General features: G+C 40.5%; 3 protein-coding genes across 3 annotated transcripts; 2 read left to right on the top strand and 1 right to left on the bottom strand.

The window, feature by feature from the left end:
• The first annotated feature begins 286 nt into the window (after positions 1-286).
• Positions 287-3,298, top strand: dnajb4 (DnaJ heat shock protein family (Hsp40) member B4). Its single transcript, XM_080837472.1, has 3 exons — positions 287-661; positions 1,214-1,791; positions 2,384-3,298. Exons 1-3 carry the CDS (start codon positions 451-453, stop codon positions 2,615-2,617), a joined length of 1,023 nt encoding a protein of 340 aa, XP_080693598.1. The 5' UTR covers positions 287-450; the 3' UTR covers positions 2,618-3,298.
• Positions 3,299-8,262: 4,964 nt separating this feature from the next.
• Positions 8,263-15,100, top strand: gipc2 (GIPC PDZ domain containing family, member 2; the record flags this gene model as incomplete). The annotated part of the gene is made up of 6 exons (XM_080836821.1): positions 8,263-8,535; positions 12,963-13,148; positions 14,001-14,181; positions 14,284-14,396; positions 14,486-14,567; positions 14,733-15,100. The coding sequence occupies 6 exons, from the start codon at positions 8,263-8,265 to the stop codon at positions 14,882-14,884; spliced, it is 987 nt and encodes a 328-aa protein (XP_080692947.1). The 3' UTR covers positions 14,885-15,100.
• A 1,302-nt stretch (positions 15,101-16,402) lies between these two features.
• Positions 16,403-19,668, bottom strand: txndc12 (thioredoxin domain containing 12 (endoplasmic reticulum)). Its single transcript, XM_080837891.1, has 7 exons — positions 19,504-19,668; positions 18,766-18,826; positions 18,517-18,569; positions 18,289-18,362; positions 17,777-17,846; positions 17,480-17,563; positions 16,403-17,236 (listed from the first exon to the last, which is right to left on the bottom strand). Exons 1-7 carry the CDS (start codon positions 19,598-19,600, stop codon positions 17,157-17,159), a joined length of 519 nt encoding a protein of 172 aa, XP_080694017.1. The 5' UTR covers positions 19,601-19,668; the 3' UTR covers positions 16,403-17,156.
• Between the last annotated feature and the right edge of the window lie 1,742 nt (positions 19,669-21,410).

Raw genomic sequence — 21,410 nt, 5'->3', positions numbered from 1 at the left:
GCCCATAAATGTAGGTAGCCTATCCGTTTTTTGACGTTTCGTGTGATTGTACTGATATAGGCGGAACCTGTGCTATTGGGCATCAGTGGATGATATCGCAGTCAGCCGAATATGGGAAATGACGTGCCTCAGCACTCACTTTCTAGAAAGAACCTCTAGATTCCAACGAGCAATAGGCTACATGTACAGGGGAGGGAGCGATGGCTATTTAAAGAGAGTCATTGGAAGGGAAATAACACAAGGTCCAGAGCGTTGAGTAACTGCTTCTAAACATATCAGAGGAACCGGCTGCTCAACGGACGCTATTATTGTTTATAAAAGCAGCATTCGCCTCCTGACGCCCCGGGCTGCTTCTGGACACTGATTTTTCCAGGACAAGGACAGCAGAATCTACTGCCCTGTTCTACCGAAACATCTGCTTCCATCCGGCTTGGGGCCACGGCAGGGAAAATGGGGAAAGATTACTACAAAATCCTGGGCATAGCCAAAGGAGCTGGAGACGAGGACATCAAAAAGGCATATAGAAAACAAGCTCTGAAATGGCACCCCGATAAGAACAAGGCTGCCAATGCTGAGGAAAAATTTAAGGAGATTGCCGAAGCATATGAGGTCATCAGCGATCCAAAAAAGCGAGAAGTATACGACCAATATGGAGAGGAAGGTGGGTTTTTAATATGGGGTACAAGCTTGCAGATGATGTTAGGGGCAGTTTGAGGCTGTGACCGCACGAGTGCGGCAAGACAAGGGTTCATCTTTCATATCCGACATTTTTCAATAACGTGGTGATTATACACAATTACAGGGAATATGTGGCTGAAGTACGATGATGTTCTCTTGTATCAATATAATAATTCGAAACAAAGAGGTTTGTTTAAAATGTGTGACAGTTTTTGTTCGAATCGTTTCTCAATCTGTATTCTAATCAATTACCAAAACCCTTTGCTCTAACCTACGCTGTGTGGGTTCTAGAGCACTGCAGACAGGCTACATGTAGGCTACCTACAATGAACGTTGAATATTTTGTCTTTGGCTATATTTTATAAGTCAACAGCCCATCATAAAGCTGCCAAGAAGTTTTTCTGTTTTCGACTAGGTTAACATTCTATACTGAAACCCTCTTTGGTTATACTATATTCTTGAAGAAATTACATAATGCTGTGAGATGTTTTACATTTTTCAGTTAATTTTTTCTTATTTGTATTTTGTTGTATAGGTCTCAAAGGTGGAGGAGGACCCACAGATGGGCAGGGCACCAACTTCACTTACACCTTCCATGGGGATCCACATGCAACCTTTGCAACATTTTTTGGGGGTGCCAACCCATTTGAGATGTTCTTTGGCAGGAAAGTTAATGGGCGAGATGATGATGAGATGGAGGTGGATGGTGGAGACCCTTTCAGCTCCTTCCCAGGCTTCAACATGAATGGTTTTCCACGCGATCGACATGTGGGCCTGGGTGGGCAGACCAGACGCAAGCAGGACCCAGCAATCCATCATGAGTTGCGAGTGACCCTAGAGGAGGTGTTTCACGGGTGCACCAAACGTATGAAAATCTCACGGAAGCGACTCAATCCAGATGGGCGCACCTTAAGGACTGAGGACAAGATACTCACCATAGATATAAAACGTGGATGGAAAGAGGGCACCAAAATCACATTTCCTAGAGAGGGTGACGAGTCACCCGGCACCATCCCCGCTGATATTGTTTTTGTCATCAAGGATAAGCCACATCCACACTTTAGGCGGGATGGATCTAATATAATTTACCCAGTGCGGGTCAGTCTACGACAGGTAAGAGTCATGATGAGTCAAATTTCTCTTTATTTTTGCAAGACCACTGGAATATGTAAAGTATTGTGACATGACAGTGGCAGCATTTAAGTAAGAAAGTCAAGTAAAGAAAGTAACTTTTTTGGTCAGTTTTGGAATGATCATACCTTCTGCACTGCAACCAAGTGATGCAGCTGTTTCAGTGGGAATTGCCTTGCATGGATTTGAAATAACACACACAGTCCCTTGAGAAAAATGGCATGTGCAGGCAAAGTTGACGGGTTAGTTATGCAATAAGCATTTGGAATATGAGATAGGCCATTTGAGCAGTGCCAGGGGAGATAAGCTTGTCCACTCACTGTGTGAGATGATCTTATATGGGCAGATCACTGTGACTGGTCATTAATGTAATCCGTAAAGTATTTATTCTGCCTTAATTAAATATTACACTGACTAGCCTCTAAACCTTCAGATTTGTGTCTGTGACACTGTTTTGTGACCATTACACACCCATATGGATTATGATATGCCTTTGAAATAGTAACCTCAGGACACTCCTTTTGTGCAGTTCAAGCCTGCTTAACAATAATATTTCCATTATTTCCCTTTTCAGTCATTGTGCGGGTGCTCAGTCACAGTGTCAACGATAGATGGGAATACTTGCAACATGAAGATCACTGACGTTATCAAACCTGGCATGAGAAAGACAATTGCAGCCCAAGGACTTCCATTCCCAAAGAACCCAGACCAAAGAGGGGATCTGGTGGTGGAATTTGACGTGAACTTTCCAGAGAGTCTCCCCACCACTGCCAAGGATGTCCTAAAACGGCATTTGCCAACTTCATAATGCAGATGGAGGAGTTTGAGTGATGCTTGTTGGCTGCAGTGCACGCAGCCTCATACAGTACATGGACAAAGTTCCTAAATCACAGTTTCCCTGATCAAACAAGAATGTGCAATTTCTATTTTGTATCTACTCTAATGTTTGTTTGTTTTTTAATACTGCATGTTGCAATTGTTGAACATAAAGTCTTCATGTCATGCTGGTCATTTATTGGTCATTCCATGTTAAGTCAGATAACATTTGAGTTTCATGGCTTTCATCTCGTTTTTTGTGTCATATTTGCAGGTGAACATTGTCAATGTTATAGTTTCTCTTCTGGGACTAAAAACCTAAACCTTTGGGTGGTAATGACCTCCTGTTTGTCAAAACATTGTTCAAGTTACATCCTAAATCCCTTTTTAAAAAAAGGAAACTTTTACTATGGAAGAAAATATTAATATAGTTTCCATATCTGTACTTTTCTGCATTTAAGTCGACTTGTGTTAGCATTACGCTAAATCATTGTTCAAATAATATTACATTCTTGATGTTTAAATCATGTTTATTAGTATTTAGTGTCACAAAGATCCGTTGCCTTTTATCTCTTCCTCTGGTCGTATGCTTTTTTTTGTGCTGAACTGGATAACAGTTCAGTTATAGATGTAGATCCAGTTCTTCCATCTCTGGCTTGCCAGTCATGGTAATAATTTTAAGCACCAAGAAGATGACCTTTCTGTGTATATAAAATATGCCTATATGCCTTTGACTATTTTATTATCATTCTCTTACATATTCTATTCTTCAAATAAAACATGGTCTCTGAACATCAGATAACTGGACACATTAAGATATTTCAGTCTTCCTAGGTTCCGACATGTCTCATGTTTTTGAAGTACATCCTGTGATATCTGAATTTGTTCCCGATTGGCCATTTGGCCTGGGAAATGTCTTTTGAATTCCATACTATATATTTGTAGATAGACAGGGAGCATGTGTAGAAGAGATAATATTAAAAGGCATAACCCTGTAAGCATTTTCTGACTTGACATGGAATGATCCTTGTACAAATGCCTCATTGTGTCATGTCTTTCACACAATTTTGAATTGTGATACTGTGGATACTGTGTGTCTCACACATTAAAAAGACCATTTGGACTTAAATAATGCAAAATACTGTTTATGTTCTTCATATCATCCTGTGATGTTTACAATAACGTTGAGACCATTCATTTTCATTTAACAACAGAAAGATAACAGGCTTAATGACGAGACCCTTTTAACCAACGTTTCGCTACAATCTGGGAAACAGTTCAAAATTACAAATATAGTTTTAGTGAACTCTGTTTGTTTTTCCAACTGCACTATACAAGAACCATAGGGTTATTGTACATTGGTGGGAAGTGATGCATTCAGGGAGCTGAATATAGTATTAAGCCATTATTAAACGTTTTTGGTCAGTGTAGTAGCATATGTGATGTGTATATTAATAATTCAACAAATATATGACGGAATTTGGAATTACCTTCACAGTAGTTCCTGTGAAAAAAGTTAAGAAAAACACACATTCTATAGTAGTTACTAAGAAGGATTACTGAAAAACATGTGACGGACTCAAAGTCATGCTGAGAGAAAGACAGTATTCGTTCATTTTCTGAAGTAGATAGGTAGGCCAATAGTAGTTCTGCAGCTACTGAGAGCCACAGGATTTAAATCTGTAAAATGTAACACACACTTGTCATAGTGTGAGTCCTCAAAGGATGACATTAATGTTTAGTATGATCATGGAACATTTAAAAAAAATTGTCCCCATTCACCCCTATGACTGTTTGAAATAGATGCATGATCATGCACCTAATAGTCTCATAACCTTTGTAGTTAGTCTTTTGTTGTTTACTCATGGATGTGACTTCCACCTTTATTACCTTTTTAAGTGTTTTCATTCCAGACAAAACGATAGTTTGTTTGAAAACTTACTCTGAAAACAACAATTGAACAACTTAAAAGAATGAAAGAAAATAATGATGGACCATTGGGGCTTCTACAAGAAGGCCCAGCAACATTAAATATGATGAAGAAGGCACATATACAGTAGAGTAATCAGTTATCTGTTGTGAATGCCTACATACATTCTTTCTCTCAGTCGCCCAAAACAATAGACGTTTCTGAAACAACTAAAAATAGTTCAGTTGAATATTTCTAATGAGAATGTTAAGACTAGAAGAGTCGGTTCACTAATGTAATACACTGTAAGCCTATCTGTTTAACGTGTAAAGTTGACCAGTTTTTGGCAATGAAACTTGTTCCCCATGCCCTCATAGATACATTCAGATGTGCCAGCAGGTGACGCTCTATCGGTCATAGCCTAGCCTATCTTTGTAATTAGCTCCTCACTCGGCTGCCTTTAATTTAATGTATTTATTTTATTGCAGTTATTGGGAGGTTACTGTTTGGATGGTCAAGATGTACTAGCTACTTCCAATAGGCCTAGTGAATGCACAAATGCATTTTCATTCAATATGGTGTAGCTTACAGTTGGGCCAAAATGTTTAGGATAGAACCTTTTTAATGATTTTAATGAAAATGTATGATGAAGGGCACAGGCGTTATAAAAAGCCCGTATCCGCTCTGAAATAGCTGTGCTTAACACACCACGGTGTTTAGCCTACTTGTTGACATTGAAGACCACATTGGGTATGGGTGGCTGTCAGTTTGTATTCATATACAGTCATGGACAAAAATGTTGGCACCCCTGCACTTCTGTCAGATAATGCACCACTACTTCCAGAAAAGTGTTGCAATTACAAATGTTTTTGTATTCACATGTTTATTTACTTAGTTTGCATTGGAAAAACACAAAAAATCTGAGAAATAATGCCAAATCTGACTTTATTCCACATAAAACTCAAAAAAGGGCCGGACAAAATGATTGGCACCCTCAACTTTATAATGGGTAGAACACCCTTAAAAATAAAGAAATACAAATATCTGAAATCAATTGCTTCCTGGAACCATTAATGAGGTGTCTTACACCTCTTTACTGGAATTTCGGACCACTCTTCTTTTGCCAACTGCTCCAGGTCTCTCATAGCCTGACGATGTCATACTCATAATTCTAGTCAGAATATGAGTCTGAGACCGGACCACTGGGCTGTGATTATGGGGCGTGTTTCAACGAACCAGGAAAGAAAATTCCTCTTCGCTGAATTGGATACCTAGAACCAATCAGAGCAACGTAGTATTATTACCATCTGATAGATTAAACTTTTACCTGATCCCGTAGGAAGGACGGCAAAAACATCTTTTCAATCGACAAATGCCTTGATCGCGTTTCTCTGTTCCTCTTTCAAAATGAATGCGCTGTCAATATCTGTTGAGACGTTACTTAATTAGCACTCAAGGCTAGAAGCTACCATTAGTTCTAATGTTCTTTTTGTCTACGCTGTTAGCATAACCTTTCAATAATGGTCTAGAGTGCATAAGTTAAGACCTACAATCCTAGGCAACATTGGTGTTGCGTATACACAACTAACCGAGTCAATGTAGACATAAAAAAAGTCGTGTAGATACCTTAAATCATATCAAATATGTCCCACTAAGCTCCCGAGACGGCGCCATCTTTGTTCGATGTATACCGGTAATCTATCTATGTCTGTCCATCAACGTATAAAGCCCGCCCTTACAATTTGAATGGTCAGATCCCTTTTCGGGGCCGTTTAAACCCTCCCAACTAGCTCGACTCCAGACTGAATCTCCCGGACCAAAAATTTTGTGGGCGGAGTTCAGGCTGGTATCCAGGCTAGGTCTCTCACATTTGAAGGGTGCCTTCTCCCAGCTACTGATTTGAGATCATGCCCCAGTTGTGCTATGGGATTAAGATCTGGACTCATCTCGGACACTTCAGAACTCTCCAGTGCTTTGTCTTAACCATTTCTGGGTACTTTTTGAAGTGTGCTATGGGTTATTGTCCTGCTGGAAGACCCATGTCCTCTGACGGAGACCCAGCTTTCTGACACTGGGCTCTACATTGCGCCCAAAAATGATTAGGTCGTCCTCAGATTTCCTGATGCTATGCACAAAGTCAAGGCATCAGGTTCCAGAAGCAGCAAAGCAACCCCATAACATCGGTCCAGCTCCACCATATTAGCCTGTAGGGACCGTGTTCTTTTCTTTGAAGGCCTCATTTCGTTGTCTGTAAACTGCTTAGCCAAAAAGCTCTACTTTGGTCTCATCTATCTACAGGACGTTCTCCCAGAATGATTTTGGCTTCCCCAAGAAAGTTTTGTCAAACTCAAGTCTGGCTTTTTTAGGTCTCTGTGTCAGCAGTGGGTCTCTGGGTCTCCTACCATAGCATCCCATTTCATTCAAATGGCGACGGATAGTGCAAGCTGACACCGTTGTACCCTTTGTCTGCAGGGTAGCTTGAATTTATTTGGAAGTTGTTCTAGGTTATTTATCCACCATTCAAACAATCTTTTGTTGCATTCTGTCATCAATTTCTCTCTTCCTTCCACAATGCCATGGGCTGTAAACTTGTTGATGACACTGCGCACAGTGGACACAGGAACATTAAGATCTCTGGAGATGGACTTGTAGCCTTGAGATTGTCCATGCTTTTCTACAATTTTGGTTCTCAAATCCTCAGACAATTCTTTGCTCTTCTTTCTTTTCCCAATGCTCAGCGCGGTATACACAGACACACAACACAAAGGTTGAGTCAACTTTGCTCCATTTTAACTGGATGCAAATGTGATTTCTATATTACCAGCATCGGTGGCTCACCACAGGTGAGTTTAAATAAAGATTAAAGGAGAATTACATGCTTAAAATACAACCTTTTTTGAGTTTTATGTGGAATAAAGTCAGATTTGGCATTATTTCTCAGATTTGTTGTGTTTTTCCAATGCAAACTAAGAAAATAAACATGTGAATACAAAAACATTTGTAATTGCAACACTTTTCTGGGAGTATGGTGCATTATCTGTCAGAAGTGCAGGGGTGCCAACATTTTTGTCCATGACTGTATTTTAACGTAAGGTACGTAAATTCTCCTTAATAAATAGGTTAAGCAAAATTTGTCGGCAACCATTAACGCAGAGCCGCGGGGGTGAGAGGCATCACTGCCAACCACCAAACCTCATGCCTATGACACGTCCACTTAAATTTTTGTATTGGTAGCTTTTTTTTGTCTTGCTTATGTTACAGGCCAATATAAAGAGTAGCCTGAATTACTTCGCACAAAGACACAAAACCCCACAGACTATGACTAAATGAAGGTCAATTTGAAAATGAATCTACGAAATGCAAATTACCTGATACAGGTAAATAGTTTCTGTGTGACGTAGCATATCTGTTCACTGCTCTGTTTTCCCATCAGTACTCCTCAACACACTGCGCCTGCGTTCTCCGCATTTTGGAACAGTGTCGCTATTGTTTGCGAATCAACAGCTTGTGGACATAGTTTATGGTAGATAGGAGCCGAAGAAGCGCTGACGTTGCTGTTTCAAATGAGTTTGTTTCTCCTTCAAACTTCATAACATCGCTAACAAAGGAACACTAACGTGGAATTTCAAGCAAAAGAAAGGAAGATTCGCTACAGGTTGTTTTCAAATGTTTAGTTGATCGGTCCGTGTACCTTCGTGCCCCCCTGTGGATTTACTTGAGCAGCTAGCATGCCTTTGGGACTAAGGAAAAAGAAAAACAAATCAAGAGAAAGTTCTAATTTGGTTGAGAATGAAGAGGTTGACGGAGTTGCTGGAGGAAGCGCCAGCAAGTCCACCGTGAATGGTGGCGGACTGCCACCTCCACCTGCCAACCTGCGACCGAAACTGGTGTTTCACACACAGCTCGCCCACGGGAGTCCTACGGGCAGGATTGAGGGATTCTCGAACGTGAAAGAGCTGTACAGCAAAATAGCTGAGGCGTTTAATTTAAATCCACCCGAGGTATGGCATGTATTGTTTTTGTATAGTAAAAAGTTTAAGCAGGTGTTTTAGTTATTTAGTTGATGTTAACTAAACTGTGAACGGGGTGTGCTTTTCATTATTTGCCCGAGGCATGAAGGTGTGTTCGCGACAGGCGCGACCTGGCACAGTAGCCTAATCTACAAATGAATAATGACTGAGTAAATCTTTCAGTTCGAGAACAGAAGACATCTTACCTATGTCATTTTAAGGCCTACTCTATTTTCCTATGTTTAATTGTCATTTTACCATTATGAGCGTAGGCTAAATTAATCTGAATGTATAATTGTCTGGTATTGATTATCCTAATTTTTCCATGGAACTTTGAACTTTGTTAGTACATCTGAGGGTTTACAATCTGAAGTTTGATTCTTACGCTGTCAGCCAGTGAATGTTTCAAGCCAGTGTGCAGAATGAGAGGTCCCTCTGTGTTATTCTTTGAGTGACATGGCTCCTTTGTTTGCCAAAGTTGGACCAGATAGACTGAGCAGCTTGTCCCACTATCAGCCTGTGCCATATTTGAGCTAGACGCACCCCCCAACACACACACTGCTGCCTTTCTACCACTTCTTACAGTCAGTCTGTAACACGGGACCAAACTGGCTTCACTTATTACAGGCCATTGAGCCTTGAAACCACAAGGATCCTGAAACTATTTTCCCCTGAGTTAGAGTTAATTAATTTGTAATAAACCATAGGGCATTTGGCTCTTGCATTTGATTTCTAGGGGAGTAGGTAGAGGGTGAGTATACTGTAACTGAACTCCTCTTTCCCAAAGGAAGTCCCTAACATCCTGCCCAGTAGGCACAGCCTTAATTCAGACTGATAAAGACGAAAGCCTCTCTTGGGATCTATAACAGCCAGCACTCTGTGGTGTGTATATGAGTGGCTCTAATTGGAGAACTTTGTAACAGAAAGGTCCTATTCTAACATGAAGTATTTTGTTTTTGCAATTCGACCCATGAAAGACTGTTTTTCAAACTTGTGAGCCTCTTAAACGGACACACCACCTTGGACTTTTAGTTCTTGGTAATGTAGAGTTTTACGAGCTAGCCTCATAAAAAAAGAGGTTCTACAGATTGGAAACAATCTATTTTGGCAGCCTGTAACTGTTCTAAGTCTCCTAAACCTGCACAATAGTATGTAGCTGAGCATGTGAGAGTCAAGCTAGGCCTATCCTTGAACAGGAGGAGGCAGGTGTGGTCCAAAGTCAGTGGGAACGTAATCCCTCTTCACACACCTGTACGGACATTTCTTTTACTGCATAGGGCAAAGTCTGTTTATGGCTGCAGAGACTGTGATAGAAATATGTGGTAACATGAGTCCCTGGCATTTTTTTTGTCTCCAGTGCACTTGGACTCACCAAGTCATTTGTTTAGAGTTTGAATGTTGAAGCAGCTTTCTGTACAGATCCACGACACTGCTCCCTGTTTGAGGCCTTGTTTGTTTTTGAATGAAAGGGACTTTTTTTTGCATAATTTAGATCCCTACAAAACTCTATATAAAAAACGAAATATAAACATGGATTTGGCTAGAGGTATATGTGAGTCTACAACAGATAAGACTTGGAGGTCAAGAAATATTACCCCTTTGTTAAGACATTATTGAGGAGTGGCATCATGTTTTTTACTTTTTGTCGTTTTGACTAAAGTAGTTTAGTGTAGTTTGCTGTACACGGTAAATGATGTTTCAGATGGTAATGGACTCGCCCCTTTGTTCTTGGTCAACACCGTATAGACCTTGACATATGAGGTATCAGATTTTATGAAAGAGGCACCAGCAGTAGAAAGATATTGTTATTTTTTCATTGAGCCTGACTTTGAAAGGAAACCATTTTTCTCAAGTGTTAGCATGCTCTGATGGACAAGTTTGAACAACATCAAGGAATTCTGTTGAGGTGCGAGTGAGTGTGTGTGTCTGTGTGTTCAGCCTAAGGTTAAATTCTGTCTCCAGTTTGTAATTTAGGTGATTATTTCCCAACACTAGAGAAAAAATGGTCTACAGTTTTGGATAGCATTGAGTGAAAGGTGTCGATAAAAAGGGGGAAAAACATCAGCTATATACTTAGACATCTGAAAGTATTTGTTAGTAAACATATCCTGTAGCTGATTAAGTTGGTCTTGTTATTGTAAGTACAAGAGTTCTCCAGGTAAATGAATAACACTGCGTGTGTGGTGATGAACTAAACTGTCTGTGGAAAGTGCTGTTTCGTCACTATATTAGCTGGCAAGTCAGATGGTTTCAATTAATGATTACATTATGACAAGACTTCCTTTGTAGAAAATGCTCACCTATTGCAAGAACCTCCTAACTTTTGTTTTGTCAGCATTTATACAGTTTTGGCTTTGTTAATCTTTAAAACCTTAAGTTTCGCCTATAAAAGCAAATATGGTACAATAACTGAATGTTTCCTATGATATTAATGCAGAGCCTTTGTACCCCTTTGTTGGGCCCTTGGATAGGCTTACTCTTTTGTTTCTGTACAAAAGAGAGACATGAGTGGTGTCCTCTGTCTAAAAATAGCGTCCAGTTGCCAAAGAAACCAGTCTACCAGCCAGTCTACAGCATGTTAGTGGGTTTCTAGAATCCTCATAGAAGGGTAAACACTGTGATGAGCCTTGTAGTATTTGCAGTGTCATTCCATTAATTCCCAGATAATCGACAGAACATGTTCCTTAAATGAATAGAGAATGAATAAGGACAAGCCATGTACTCTAACACGGAAAACAGATTATTGGGTATTGGGGGTGGACTGGCATGTGAAGTAATCCACTCAGTTTATCCAGACAGGTTTCCGTTACAAAGGTATGGTTTCAGCTCTGTCTGGAGTCGAACTGGGAAGACATGTCTGGCTTGGCCAGAAGTGGCGTGTGTTTGTGTGCGTGAGTCAGTCACACAGGAACAAGGTTGTGTGGTAATCACCTGGGCTGTGCTCTCTTCCCTGGCAACACTGTGGGCTGCGTGTTAGAGGAAGAAGAACAAAAACGAGCTGGGAGCCAGGGAGAACTTCCGGTGTGAATGTGTCAGATGTGTGTAGAGTGGGAGAGTCGATGTGATGTAAGATGCTGCCTTGGTAACAGCGAGTAGGCGTCTGTCGTGAAGCCGCCCACACTCCTGCGCACAAGATGTGCCAGCTTTTGCAGTTTGCCAGGATTAAGCTGTGAAGTAGCCCATCTACTTACTCCACTCCCCAACCCCCACCCCCGCACAGCCTGCTCCCCGTTTATCTTTCTGTCTTTCTCTCTCCTCACCGTCTTTCCCCTCAAGCTCTGGCTCTGTTATCATACCTGGATGTATTTCTGTTATTGTGTTACTCTATCTGTATTTCTCTCTCTCCATCTCCTGCTCTCTTTCTCTCTCTCTCTCCTTCCTATCACTCTTCTATGACTCTGTCACACTCACAAACATGCCTGCCCCGTCCCCCCACCTATCCACTGCTCCCCTCTAATCCCAGGCTGTTTTTATGCTCCGGTAACCAGGGGCAACGCTCCTGTGTCTTTGTCAGCTGATGTGTCCACAGCGCTGGCTGTACACAACACAGAAGGGGCCGTGATATCAGGCTGGTTTTGTTGAGAGCCTGTGTTATGCAGGAAACAGGCACATAGCACTTGGCAACTCTCTTTATTTTCTACAGGCCACAAGTATTCCTTTACCTCACTGATCAAAGGTCACGCTTACCTGAAAAAGTCTTCCAAAGATCCTTGATCAGGCAAATGCCGTAAACGTCTTTAATAAAGGGGCACTCATCTGTCTTAGAGTCCCAGCTGTCAGCATAGACTGGTCATAGTGATTCCTGTGCCCATGTGGGTCAGTATTATCTGAGGGGTAGAGTGGAATAAATGATCCACTGCTGGAAGTTTTCGACTTCCTGAGCTTTTTTACTGCCCACATCGTTTGCTACCAGGACTTAAATCGGGAAACAACTGTCACCTAGCCTCCGATCATGTTTCACGCCCTCTCCTGCCAATAGGTTGAACTCTTAGGTGTGATGCCAGACTTCTGAATGCGACGCACCACACAGAAGGTCACCTTATCTGTTATAGGACTCACTGAGAGACTGTGGGGGCCTGGTGATCGCTGCCTAGCTATGGGCTCAACTAAAATAAAACACACACAGCAGACATCGCCTGTCTATTGTCCCATCCCTCCTCTTTATTCAACTAGATTTGTAGGCAACCATATATGAAAGCCCCCTATTACTCATGCTGGCAAAGAATGGTGTCTGATCTAGGACACATAAAGCATGGAGTGTCTGATCGGGAACAAATAAAGGTCTATTCAATCTGTTCAACCGTGCGAAAAAAAACTAAAACATTGTGACGACTGAGTATCAGAAATCTTTTAATTTTGGATGGCGTTCAAGACCAATTTTATTAGGTGAAGCTGAATGGGTTCCCCTCTTTTCACAGATTCTTTTTTGCACCCTGAACACCCACAAGATTGACATGGAGAAGCTACTAGGTGGACAGATCGGCCTGGAAGATTTCATCTTCGCTCACATTAAAGGGCAGAAAAAGGAGGTGGAGATTCACAAGGCCGAGGATGCCTTGGGGCTCACCATCACAGACAATGGAGCTGGTTATGCCTTCATCAAGGTACATTGAGACAGTCCTTCCTAAATATATAGCTGATCCATTCTTAGTTCGACATGAACACAAATCAGCTGTTAGTTAGTATGATGAAGCTTATGTGAATTGTACACAAAATACCAGGTGCTATATATTTGCCCTTCAAATCGCTTCTTGGTACTGATGCGTTATCATTGTGTTCATATTGGTTAAAGAGTACTACGCACTGGGTAATGGCATATGAGTCTCTATGGCTCTTAGGACAGTGGGTGTAACACTGAGAAAGGGTGCCTCTCTGTGTTGTCCAGAGCGTACTGCAGTCACCATACAGGACTAACCATTTGCATCTTCAGAGCACTGGAGAGGTTTTATTTAACAGCAGTCACTATAATGTAACATTCATATTAAAACCTTTGTAAAACCCTGCAGTAGTCTGCATTGTTAATTGTGTACCATTAAAACACCAAGGTTTTCAAGCATAAACAATACATTTTATTTTAAAACTATATACAGTATTATTAATTCTGAATGGCCATAAGGTAATGAGCATGGATTCTGTATGGAGTTGAGATATACCAATAGCATACACAGCAAAGATTGCATCAAGATCATATTTTATATACTTTTTTGTGTGTCAGTCAAGGCAAGCATCTCATGTGTGATATCCTATCTGGAACTGAGATTAAATCTTCAAAAATTAATCCTAAAATAATCTAATAATAATACCCTTAAAAAAACGTAGCCCTTAGCCGAAATGTAAATGCCTTCTGGTCTACATTTGTCCTTACTTATTTGGAATGTGCAGTTCACTGCATTTTACGGATATATTCACGGATAACATGGCCCACATTTTGGATGATGTGTGTGTGTGTTTTGTAGCGAATTAAAGAGGGCAGTGTGGTGGACAACGTGAAGGTGATTTGCGTGGGGGATCACATTGAGTGCATAAATGGGAAGAACATTGTGGGCACGCGGCATTACGAGGTGGCACGGATGCTCAAGGAGCTGCCCAAAGGCCATACCTTCACCCTAAAGCTGGTGGAGTCCATGAAAGCCTTTGGTAAGTATAAATAACACAGGACATGTATTATTATGATTATTGTTGTTGTTTTTGTTGTTTGGAAATAACCACATTCCTTTGTGATGTCTGTCATGGTTGTAGACATGTTGGAGCCCAGGTCAACGGGAGCCAAACATGCCGGGGAGAACAAAATTGCCTCTGGCAGAGGAACCCTGAGACTGCGCTCTAAAGGACCCGCCACGGTTGAGGAAGTGGTGAGTCACTATGACGATATTCATCGATCTATTCATTTGTTGGCACTCTTTTTTTTATTTCAACTCTGACTGGCTTGAATTGTCTCCAGCCAACTGAGTTTGAAGAGAAAGCGGTGAAGAAAGTGGACGATCTTCTGGAGAGTTACATGGGAATACGTGACACTGAGTTAGGTGAGTGGCACTGGCAGTAGTTCTTTGACTTTGTCTTTGGTTCAACACCCTTATGTGTTACCATTCCAAGCAGGTAGGAGATCATGTGTCAACAATTAGTGTGGTTTGTAAAAAAGTCAGGAATCTGGTACACCACACTCAGAGAACCTGCTTTCTCCCTTTCAGCCGCCACCATGGTGGAAGTGGGTCGCGACAAGAACAACCCAGACGAGTTTGCCATGGCCCTGGATGAAACTCTGGGGGACTTTGCCTTTCCAGATGAGTTTGTGTTCGATGTGTGGGGAGCCATCGGTGATGCAAAGCAGGGGCGCTTCTAAGGCCCCTTGGCCCCTTCTGTAGCAGCTTGGAATGTTGGACAGAAGTGATCAGTGGGATTCTGTTTTGTGCGCATACGTAGAAGGTAGAGGGTAATTCTGTAATAGGTTCACTGTGATTCTCAGACACTATATATATATATACACTATATTCCAAGTGTACTTAATTATCTGAACTCTGATTAGCACACACTGAACATTCATGTTGCCTCTCCGATGTTGGAGGAGTTGGAGGGATTTTATAGCGTGAGAGTAGGAGATTGCTTTTATAACTCATAATGTGGAGGTTCAGCAGCACTTCCGTCCAAGGTGTCACACTGAAATTATAGAGCGCTTTTTTTGTAAAAGTTTAACATTTTCACTTTATCTGATTATCCTCCCCTTTTCTATATAACCACAAGTCTTATTTTTACCTACACATTCCTAGTAAATTCCAGCATTTGGGAGGTGTATGTTTGTATTGATATGATGACAACTGTCAGTGAGTAAGAGAATAATAAAATAGCACTGGATTTGTGGAAATAGTACTTTAGTGGTGTATCGGTTAAAATTGTATAATGTGAACCTTTGTTTAGTGTTCCTGAAAATATGTGATTCTGTAGTAGTTTAGCCAAGAAAGGAGGATTTGACTGTTTAAAACTAACATTCCTTTACTTTTAGATATTTTTTGTACAGTGTTGACATATAATTGTGATTTGATAGATAAACAATTATATTTTTGATCCTTTAATTTATTTGTTGGTTTAAATTGTCATATGATGTATGGAAAAGGAAGACATTTTTTATGGTCTCAACAATTAAATAAACATGGGCACTTGAAACTGCATATTTTAATGACTACATATGCTTCAAAGTTTTGCTTTGAGGGGGACACTGAAAGTGAGATGTACTTCTCTAAACAAAAAATTGTATTCTTCTTTTGAAGGCAGGTCTGTGAGTCTTATGAAATACACTTTTTGTCAAATTATGTTAACTGCCCCTCATGGTCCTTAAGCTGCCTTCTCTGTGTGTGTTCGTACACAGTCCTGGCTATGTAAAGTGGCTACAAACACAGTGGCTCAGGCCAATTCATATCAGTTCCAGCCAATCAATCTGTTTCTTCTGGAGTACAGAGGGGAGGGGTGTAATTTGATTGGCTCTTGAGCTCAAATATCAATAACCTTTCACCAGTATCGTGGATGCTACCTTTAACGCTTTGGTCCCCAGAATTACACACACGCCAGCTATCCAGAGCAAAGAATTAACATGACGTCCCAAAGATTTCCCTCTACCCCCGAACTGTGAAACTGCATTTCTCAGCAGGTTTTTTCTCAGACGTTGTTTTTCTTCACTTATATAATGCACTGTTATTACTTAACTTTTTTGATGACTAGGATGCAGCGGATAAACATTAGTACCCCATCATGACTTGACAAATGCAGTTGAATCTAAGGGGAAGGCAAGTAACTCTTTCAGATAGCCACTTCAGATAAGTCATACTCAGGCAAACGCAATACAATTAACCAATGTCTTGGTATAAAACTGTTTAGATAACTTTATTCTTAAACTTGGCTGAATACATACATGTAGAAAAAACAGTGTGGCAAAAGACTTATCACACAGATCAGTTCATAACACTTCAGTAGAGCCAATATGCATTACAGGCCAATTCACATTTCCACAGATAAAAACTATTCTACAAAACCAAGGCCATTGTATCACTTGGGGATTATAAGTCCTTCAATTTGGCAGGAATAACGAGATAGCGAGATGGGGATGCCTATAAGCATATGTGCAACTGGGTTTTTGCACAAAACTGTACCATAAAGATGAAGTACCCAAGGCCCTTTTAAAAGCTGAACAGCGGCACATTGTATGACATGGACAGACACAACCAATAAAGGGATGGTGTATTACTTCACATCCAGTACATGTTTCAGATTCCCTGTGGAGTACACGTATATACTCGACACTTCTCAGTATATTGCATTTCATGACATTGCCAAATAAAACATACAAACAGACTATATAGCACCTGGTGATATCAGCAAAGAGACAAAGTGATGTCAAATTTGGTTCTCAAAATGCAATGCACAGCAGCAGAAGCATTGTCTGACTGATTCATCTGTGCAAAAGGGTGAAACAGGTAAACCGACCAGAGGGTTCATGGAAGAATAGTAATGCTATAGCCAAAGTTTTTCCAGGGTTGTTGGGAGAAGTGGTTATGGTGGTGGCTGTAACTGGTTGTGGTATGGCGAGTTGTGCCCTCTTGGACGTCTGCATATCTCCTTGTGGCTCACAGTTCATCCCCAACATGCTGCTTCCTGAATGCATCACCGGTGAGCTTCTCCTGAGCCTCCTTCATGCCTGCCAAAACTTTAGAAGAAAGAAGTGGAGTAAATAATCTTGAATGTTTTAAAAGTACAAAAAGGCTGATAAAAGATATTCGCAGTATGAGCTACTCTAGACATAAAGTGTCAGCAGTTACTACAATCATATGCATTTTAATGCTTTTCATATAAAGGAAATGTTCTTATTTCCCAATATGAATTCTAAACATCCAATGAGTCCAAGGCTATCCAAACACAGATTGTTGACAGACGTTAGAGTGATGCTTACCTTGGTCTGCATTGCTGTAGAAATACTTGTAGTTTGGGTTTCCATTTTTATTAGTTATCTCACTGCGAACTTTGCCACTAGGATCTAAAGCATAACAGGGAAAAACATGACATGTAAATACACTCACAATTTACTTGTCACTGTTGGGAATTAACCAACTTGTAATCAGCTCATCTCAAATTAATTTATTTTGAATGATGTATTCTGCCATAGAGAAGAGTTTTCAATGTCTCCATTTCAGACAAAGTGATGCATGCTAAGGGATATGGGTAAGTTATGTAGACTTTATTCACTAACCTAGGAAAATAATTCTGGGAATGTAGCCACCATCTGGGCTGAACTGCTCATCTTTAGGCTCCTCTTCATCCTGTGAACATGACAGAACACACAACGACAAAGTGTTTCTCAGCATATTGTGCAGTGCTCCATCCAAAGTAACAATAGTTTCTTGGGGTCAGGCATATAGTATTACTATATTTGAATGGAGAAAACCATGAGGGATTTGTTCTGAATGTGGGAGGGAAAGGATAGTGTGTGTTTGAAATTCCTGAACCAACCCAATACTTTGGGAACACAGTAGTAGGGCAGACATCTATGGTTAAGACAACATCAACAAACGTGAATGGACCTTTCGTCAAGTTTGTAGGTAGGTTTTGGTCTGTAGGGGGTTGTCAGTCTGTTTAGCATCCCCAATACTGACATTTTTAAACTTAATACCAACCTGTCTTGTGCCAAGTACCAGGTTTACAACTGACCCCACTGGACTAGTGTAACACAGCAGTAACAGTCTTATTGATGTAAAGCCTTACCTCAAGGTTCACCATCACAAAGTTGTGGGCAAGCTCTGAAATCTCCTTTGATTCAGCAAACTTTGGCTTCAAAGCTAAATATAAAAGGCGATTGTTAATAAAGTGCAGTGCTATAATAAAGTCAATAATTTGCCAGGATGGGAAATTGGGAAATGTCCCAGTTATCCAACACTTGTTTTACTGAGAGTTAGAGTTGACTTGAAAGTTTTGAAAGCCACAATGACCTACCTTTACAGGCGCCGCACCAGGTCTTATGAATGATGACCATAAGAGGTAGGCCACTGTAAAAAAGAAAGTTAACGCAGGGCAGGGTTACACTTCTGGATAGATAAGTGAACGGAAGTCGCACCCATAAAGAACAATACACACATAGCACTGCTGATTTACAGACTGATATGAGGAGCGACTGCCTTTAACATGGGGAAAACATTTGAGAGAATATGAATTAATATTCTTTTGGGAAATGCTTAACGTTACCTTGCATCTGCCTCTTTCTTCCCATCTTCCAAAGAACGCCAGTTAATGTGGTCCCCAAACCCTGCAAGAAGACGATACTGAGTGACTTTCTTACGAACAAGATTTTTGGCAGTAACGTTAGTGTTTTGTAGCATTAAGCCACAACGCAGCGATGGAACATATCATATTATAAGTGCTGCTGTAACAAGAACAACGACTGGGCGCACTTCGTAGTCAAAAGAACAGCTAGACTGAAACTATGCCTTATTAATCAAGTTTAGTGTTTGTTATTAGCTTAAATGACAGCTAGAACATCGCTTCTTGTATCAGGAAGACTTACAAACCTGGTTATAACACCTGGTTTGCTTGAACTGAACTGATTCACTCAACTAATGTTAGTCAACATTAACGTTCAAACATTGGATGACTTTAGACGGATGACTTTAGACGGATAACTAACAGTTAGCTGGCTAAATGACCTGACGTAGAAAACATTTGGGTTCAGTTGAGCTAACTAGCTGAAAAGGCAGGATAGCTGGAATGCTATCGCTAATAGTTAAAGACATTTTGACCACACCTCGCTGAAAATTTCTATACACCTTATCAAAACAACGGTGCGTGTTATAAGTATTTTTTACTAGACATACCCATCTTATCCCAGCGTGGTCATAGCTATCGATCGGCTACTTTACGCTAGATATAATTACATATCTTAATGTCTTCAATGTAGGGTAACATTTCGTGGTAAAGATAACTCACCTTTCCCATTTCCTTCGGCAGCAACTTTCCCAAGGTGTGACACCAGGAAAATGGGTAGAAATGAAAACAATGCTATATGTATTACTGGGGACTGCATGGTTAGATTTTCTGTACAATCAATGTGCTAACAACTGCAACGTTAGCATGGATTTACAACGGAAATATCAACTGAAGAGGCAGTGCATGTTTCCTTTCCAACCAATCAATCGATGGTTAGGATTCTGACACTACACAAGACATGATTGGTAAGTAGCACAATCTCCGCCCACTACACTTCTTCTTCTTGTAGTTTTTTTTTTATGGCGGTTGGCAACCAACTTTAATGGTGCATTTACCGCCACTAACTGGACTGGAGTGTGGCTCAGGAGTACATGATTACAAAATCAATAAAATAAACAAACAAAACAAACAAACAAACAAAACAAAATAAAGATGAGATAAAACCTAACTTCTTGTTATTAATCCTGTTCTCTTTAAGAACTTAACCAAATAATTGAAATGTATATGCCCTGAATTAATTTGTAAAATCTCCTTCAAACTCAGACCCACTGTAGATTCTGCCAGTTTTAACCTCAACCTTTCTCTGTCTCCTCAATACATTGGACAAGAACATGCTCCACGGACTCTACACCTCCACAAAACTCACATTTTCCATCCGTATGCTTCCCAATCAAAACTAAAGAACTATTAAGTCTAGTGTGCCCATACCTTAATCTAGAGAACACATCTTCCTCTCCCTTACTCCTATTTGTACTAAGTCCTTTCCCCACCAGATTTTGGATTTCATACAAATGCCTCCCAGTTTTCCCACTGCTCCATATGTTTTGCCATTTTTCTTTAGCTAATATTTTCACCACACTTTTTATCTCTGACTTGCTGTATTTGATGTTCATGTCTATGCTGGACCTTGTTGCTGCTTTTTTGACATATTTACCTGCCAATTCATTACCTTCCACCCCACATGTGCTGGCACCCATACAAAGGATGTACATATTCCTGATTTTAACTGACTATTAACCAGTTGTAAAATTTCTAAAATTAAGTCCTGTCTTGATTCGGACTGTGAGGAATAAATACTGCTTAGCGCTGAGCTGGAGTCCGATGCAACCACTGCCTTTTTTGGCCTATTGCTTTCCACCCAAATTAAAGTTAGCTATATGGCCACTAACTCGGCTGTATATACGGCTAAGTCATCACTTATTCGTTTATTTCCTACTAACTTCAATTTTGGAATTACATAAGCAACCCCTACCCTCCTGTCAGTATTCTTTGATGCATCAGTGAATAAAATCATGTCTTCTCTGTATTTTGCCGTCATGTAGCTATGCACTCTGTTTTTATCAACTTCATTTCCTTGTTGTTTCTCTTCTAATAGTCCTAGGTCTACATACAATTCACTAAAACTCCATGGTGGAATAGCTGGTAGAGGAACTGTAGGACTTACTGCTAATGACTCTAAACTTGCTTCAATCACCTTGTCCTTTATTGTCCAACTTATTATTTGACCCCTTCCTCTCTCTTGACATGGCTCCAATACTGGTTGACTCAAATAATTTCCTCTGTGTCCCCTCAAGTTCGCCCAATATAGCCTACAAGGGCCAATTGATCTCTCCTTAAGTGAAGAGGAATTTCCCCCATTTCTACCTGAACAGCAGACACCGGTGTGGTTTTGACTGCACCACTACATATTCTTAATGCCTGATTTTGGATTACATCTAATTTGTATAATAAAGTTTTAGCTGCCGATCCATATATTATACTTCCATAATCAAACATTGATCTAATCAACCCTGTATATATTGTACTTAATGCAGCCCTACTAGCCCCCCATACCACACCACATATAGACACCTCATTACATTTAACACCCTTTTACACTTCTCAATCATTTTCTGGATGTGTATTGA

Source organism: Sprattus sprattus, assembly GCF_963457725.1.
Source record: "Sprattus sprattus genome assembly, chromosome: 4".
Lineage (NCBI taxonomy): Eukaryota > Metazoa > Chordata > Actinopteri > Clupeiformes > Clupeidae > Sprattus > Sprattus sprattus.
Note: the sequence above shows the minus strand (reverse complement) of the source record. Positions and strands in the feature narration are given on the sequence as shown.

What these genes read in the sequence shown, in the direction of transcription:
- dnajb4 (XM_080837472.1), top strand. Translation starts at nt 451, where the DNA reads ATGGGGAAAGATTACTACAAAATCCTGGGCATAGCCAAAGGAGCTGGA. An exon ending in CGACCAATATGGAGAGGAAG is followed by an intron (nt 662 to 1,213) that starts GTGGGTTTTTAA and finishes TTTGTTGTATAG; the next exon opens with GTCTCAAAGGTGGAGGAGGA. An exon ending in TGCGGGTCAGTCTACGACAG is followed by an intron (nt 1,792 to 2,383) that starts GTAAGAGTCATG and finishes TTCCCTTTTCAG; the next exon opens with TCATTGTGCGGGTGCTCAGT.
- txndc12 (XM_080837891.1), bottom strand. Translation starts at nt 19,600, where the DNA reads ATGCAGTCCCCAGTAATACATATAGCATTGTTTTCATTTCTACCCATT. An exon ending in TTGTGATGGTGAACCTTGAG is followed by an intron (nt 17,847 to 18,288) that starts GTAAGGCTTTAC and finishes TCATGTTCACAG; the next exon opens with GATGAAGAGGAGCCTAAAGA. An exon ending in TCCCAGAATTATTTTCCTAG is followed by an intron (nt 17,564 to 17,776) that starts GTTAGTGAATAA and finishes GTTATGCTTTAG; the next exon opens with ATCCTAGTGGCAAAGTTCGC.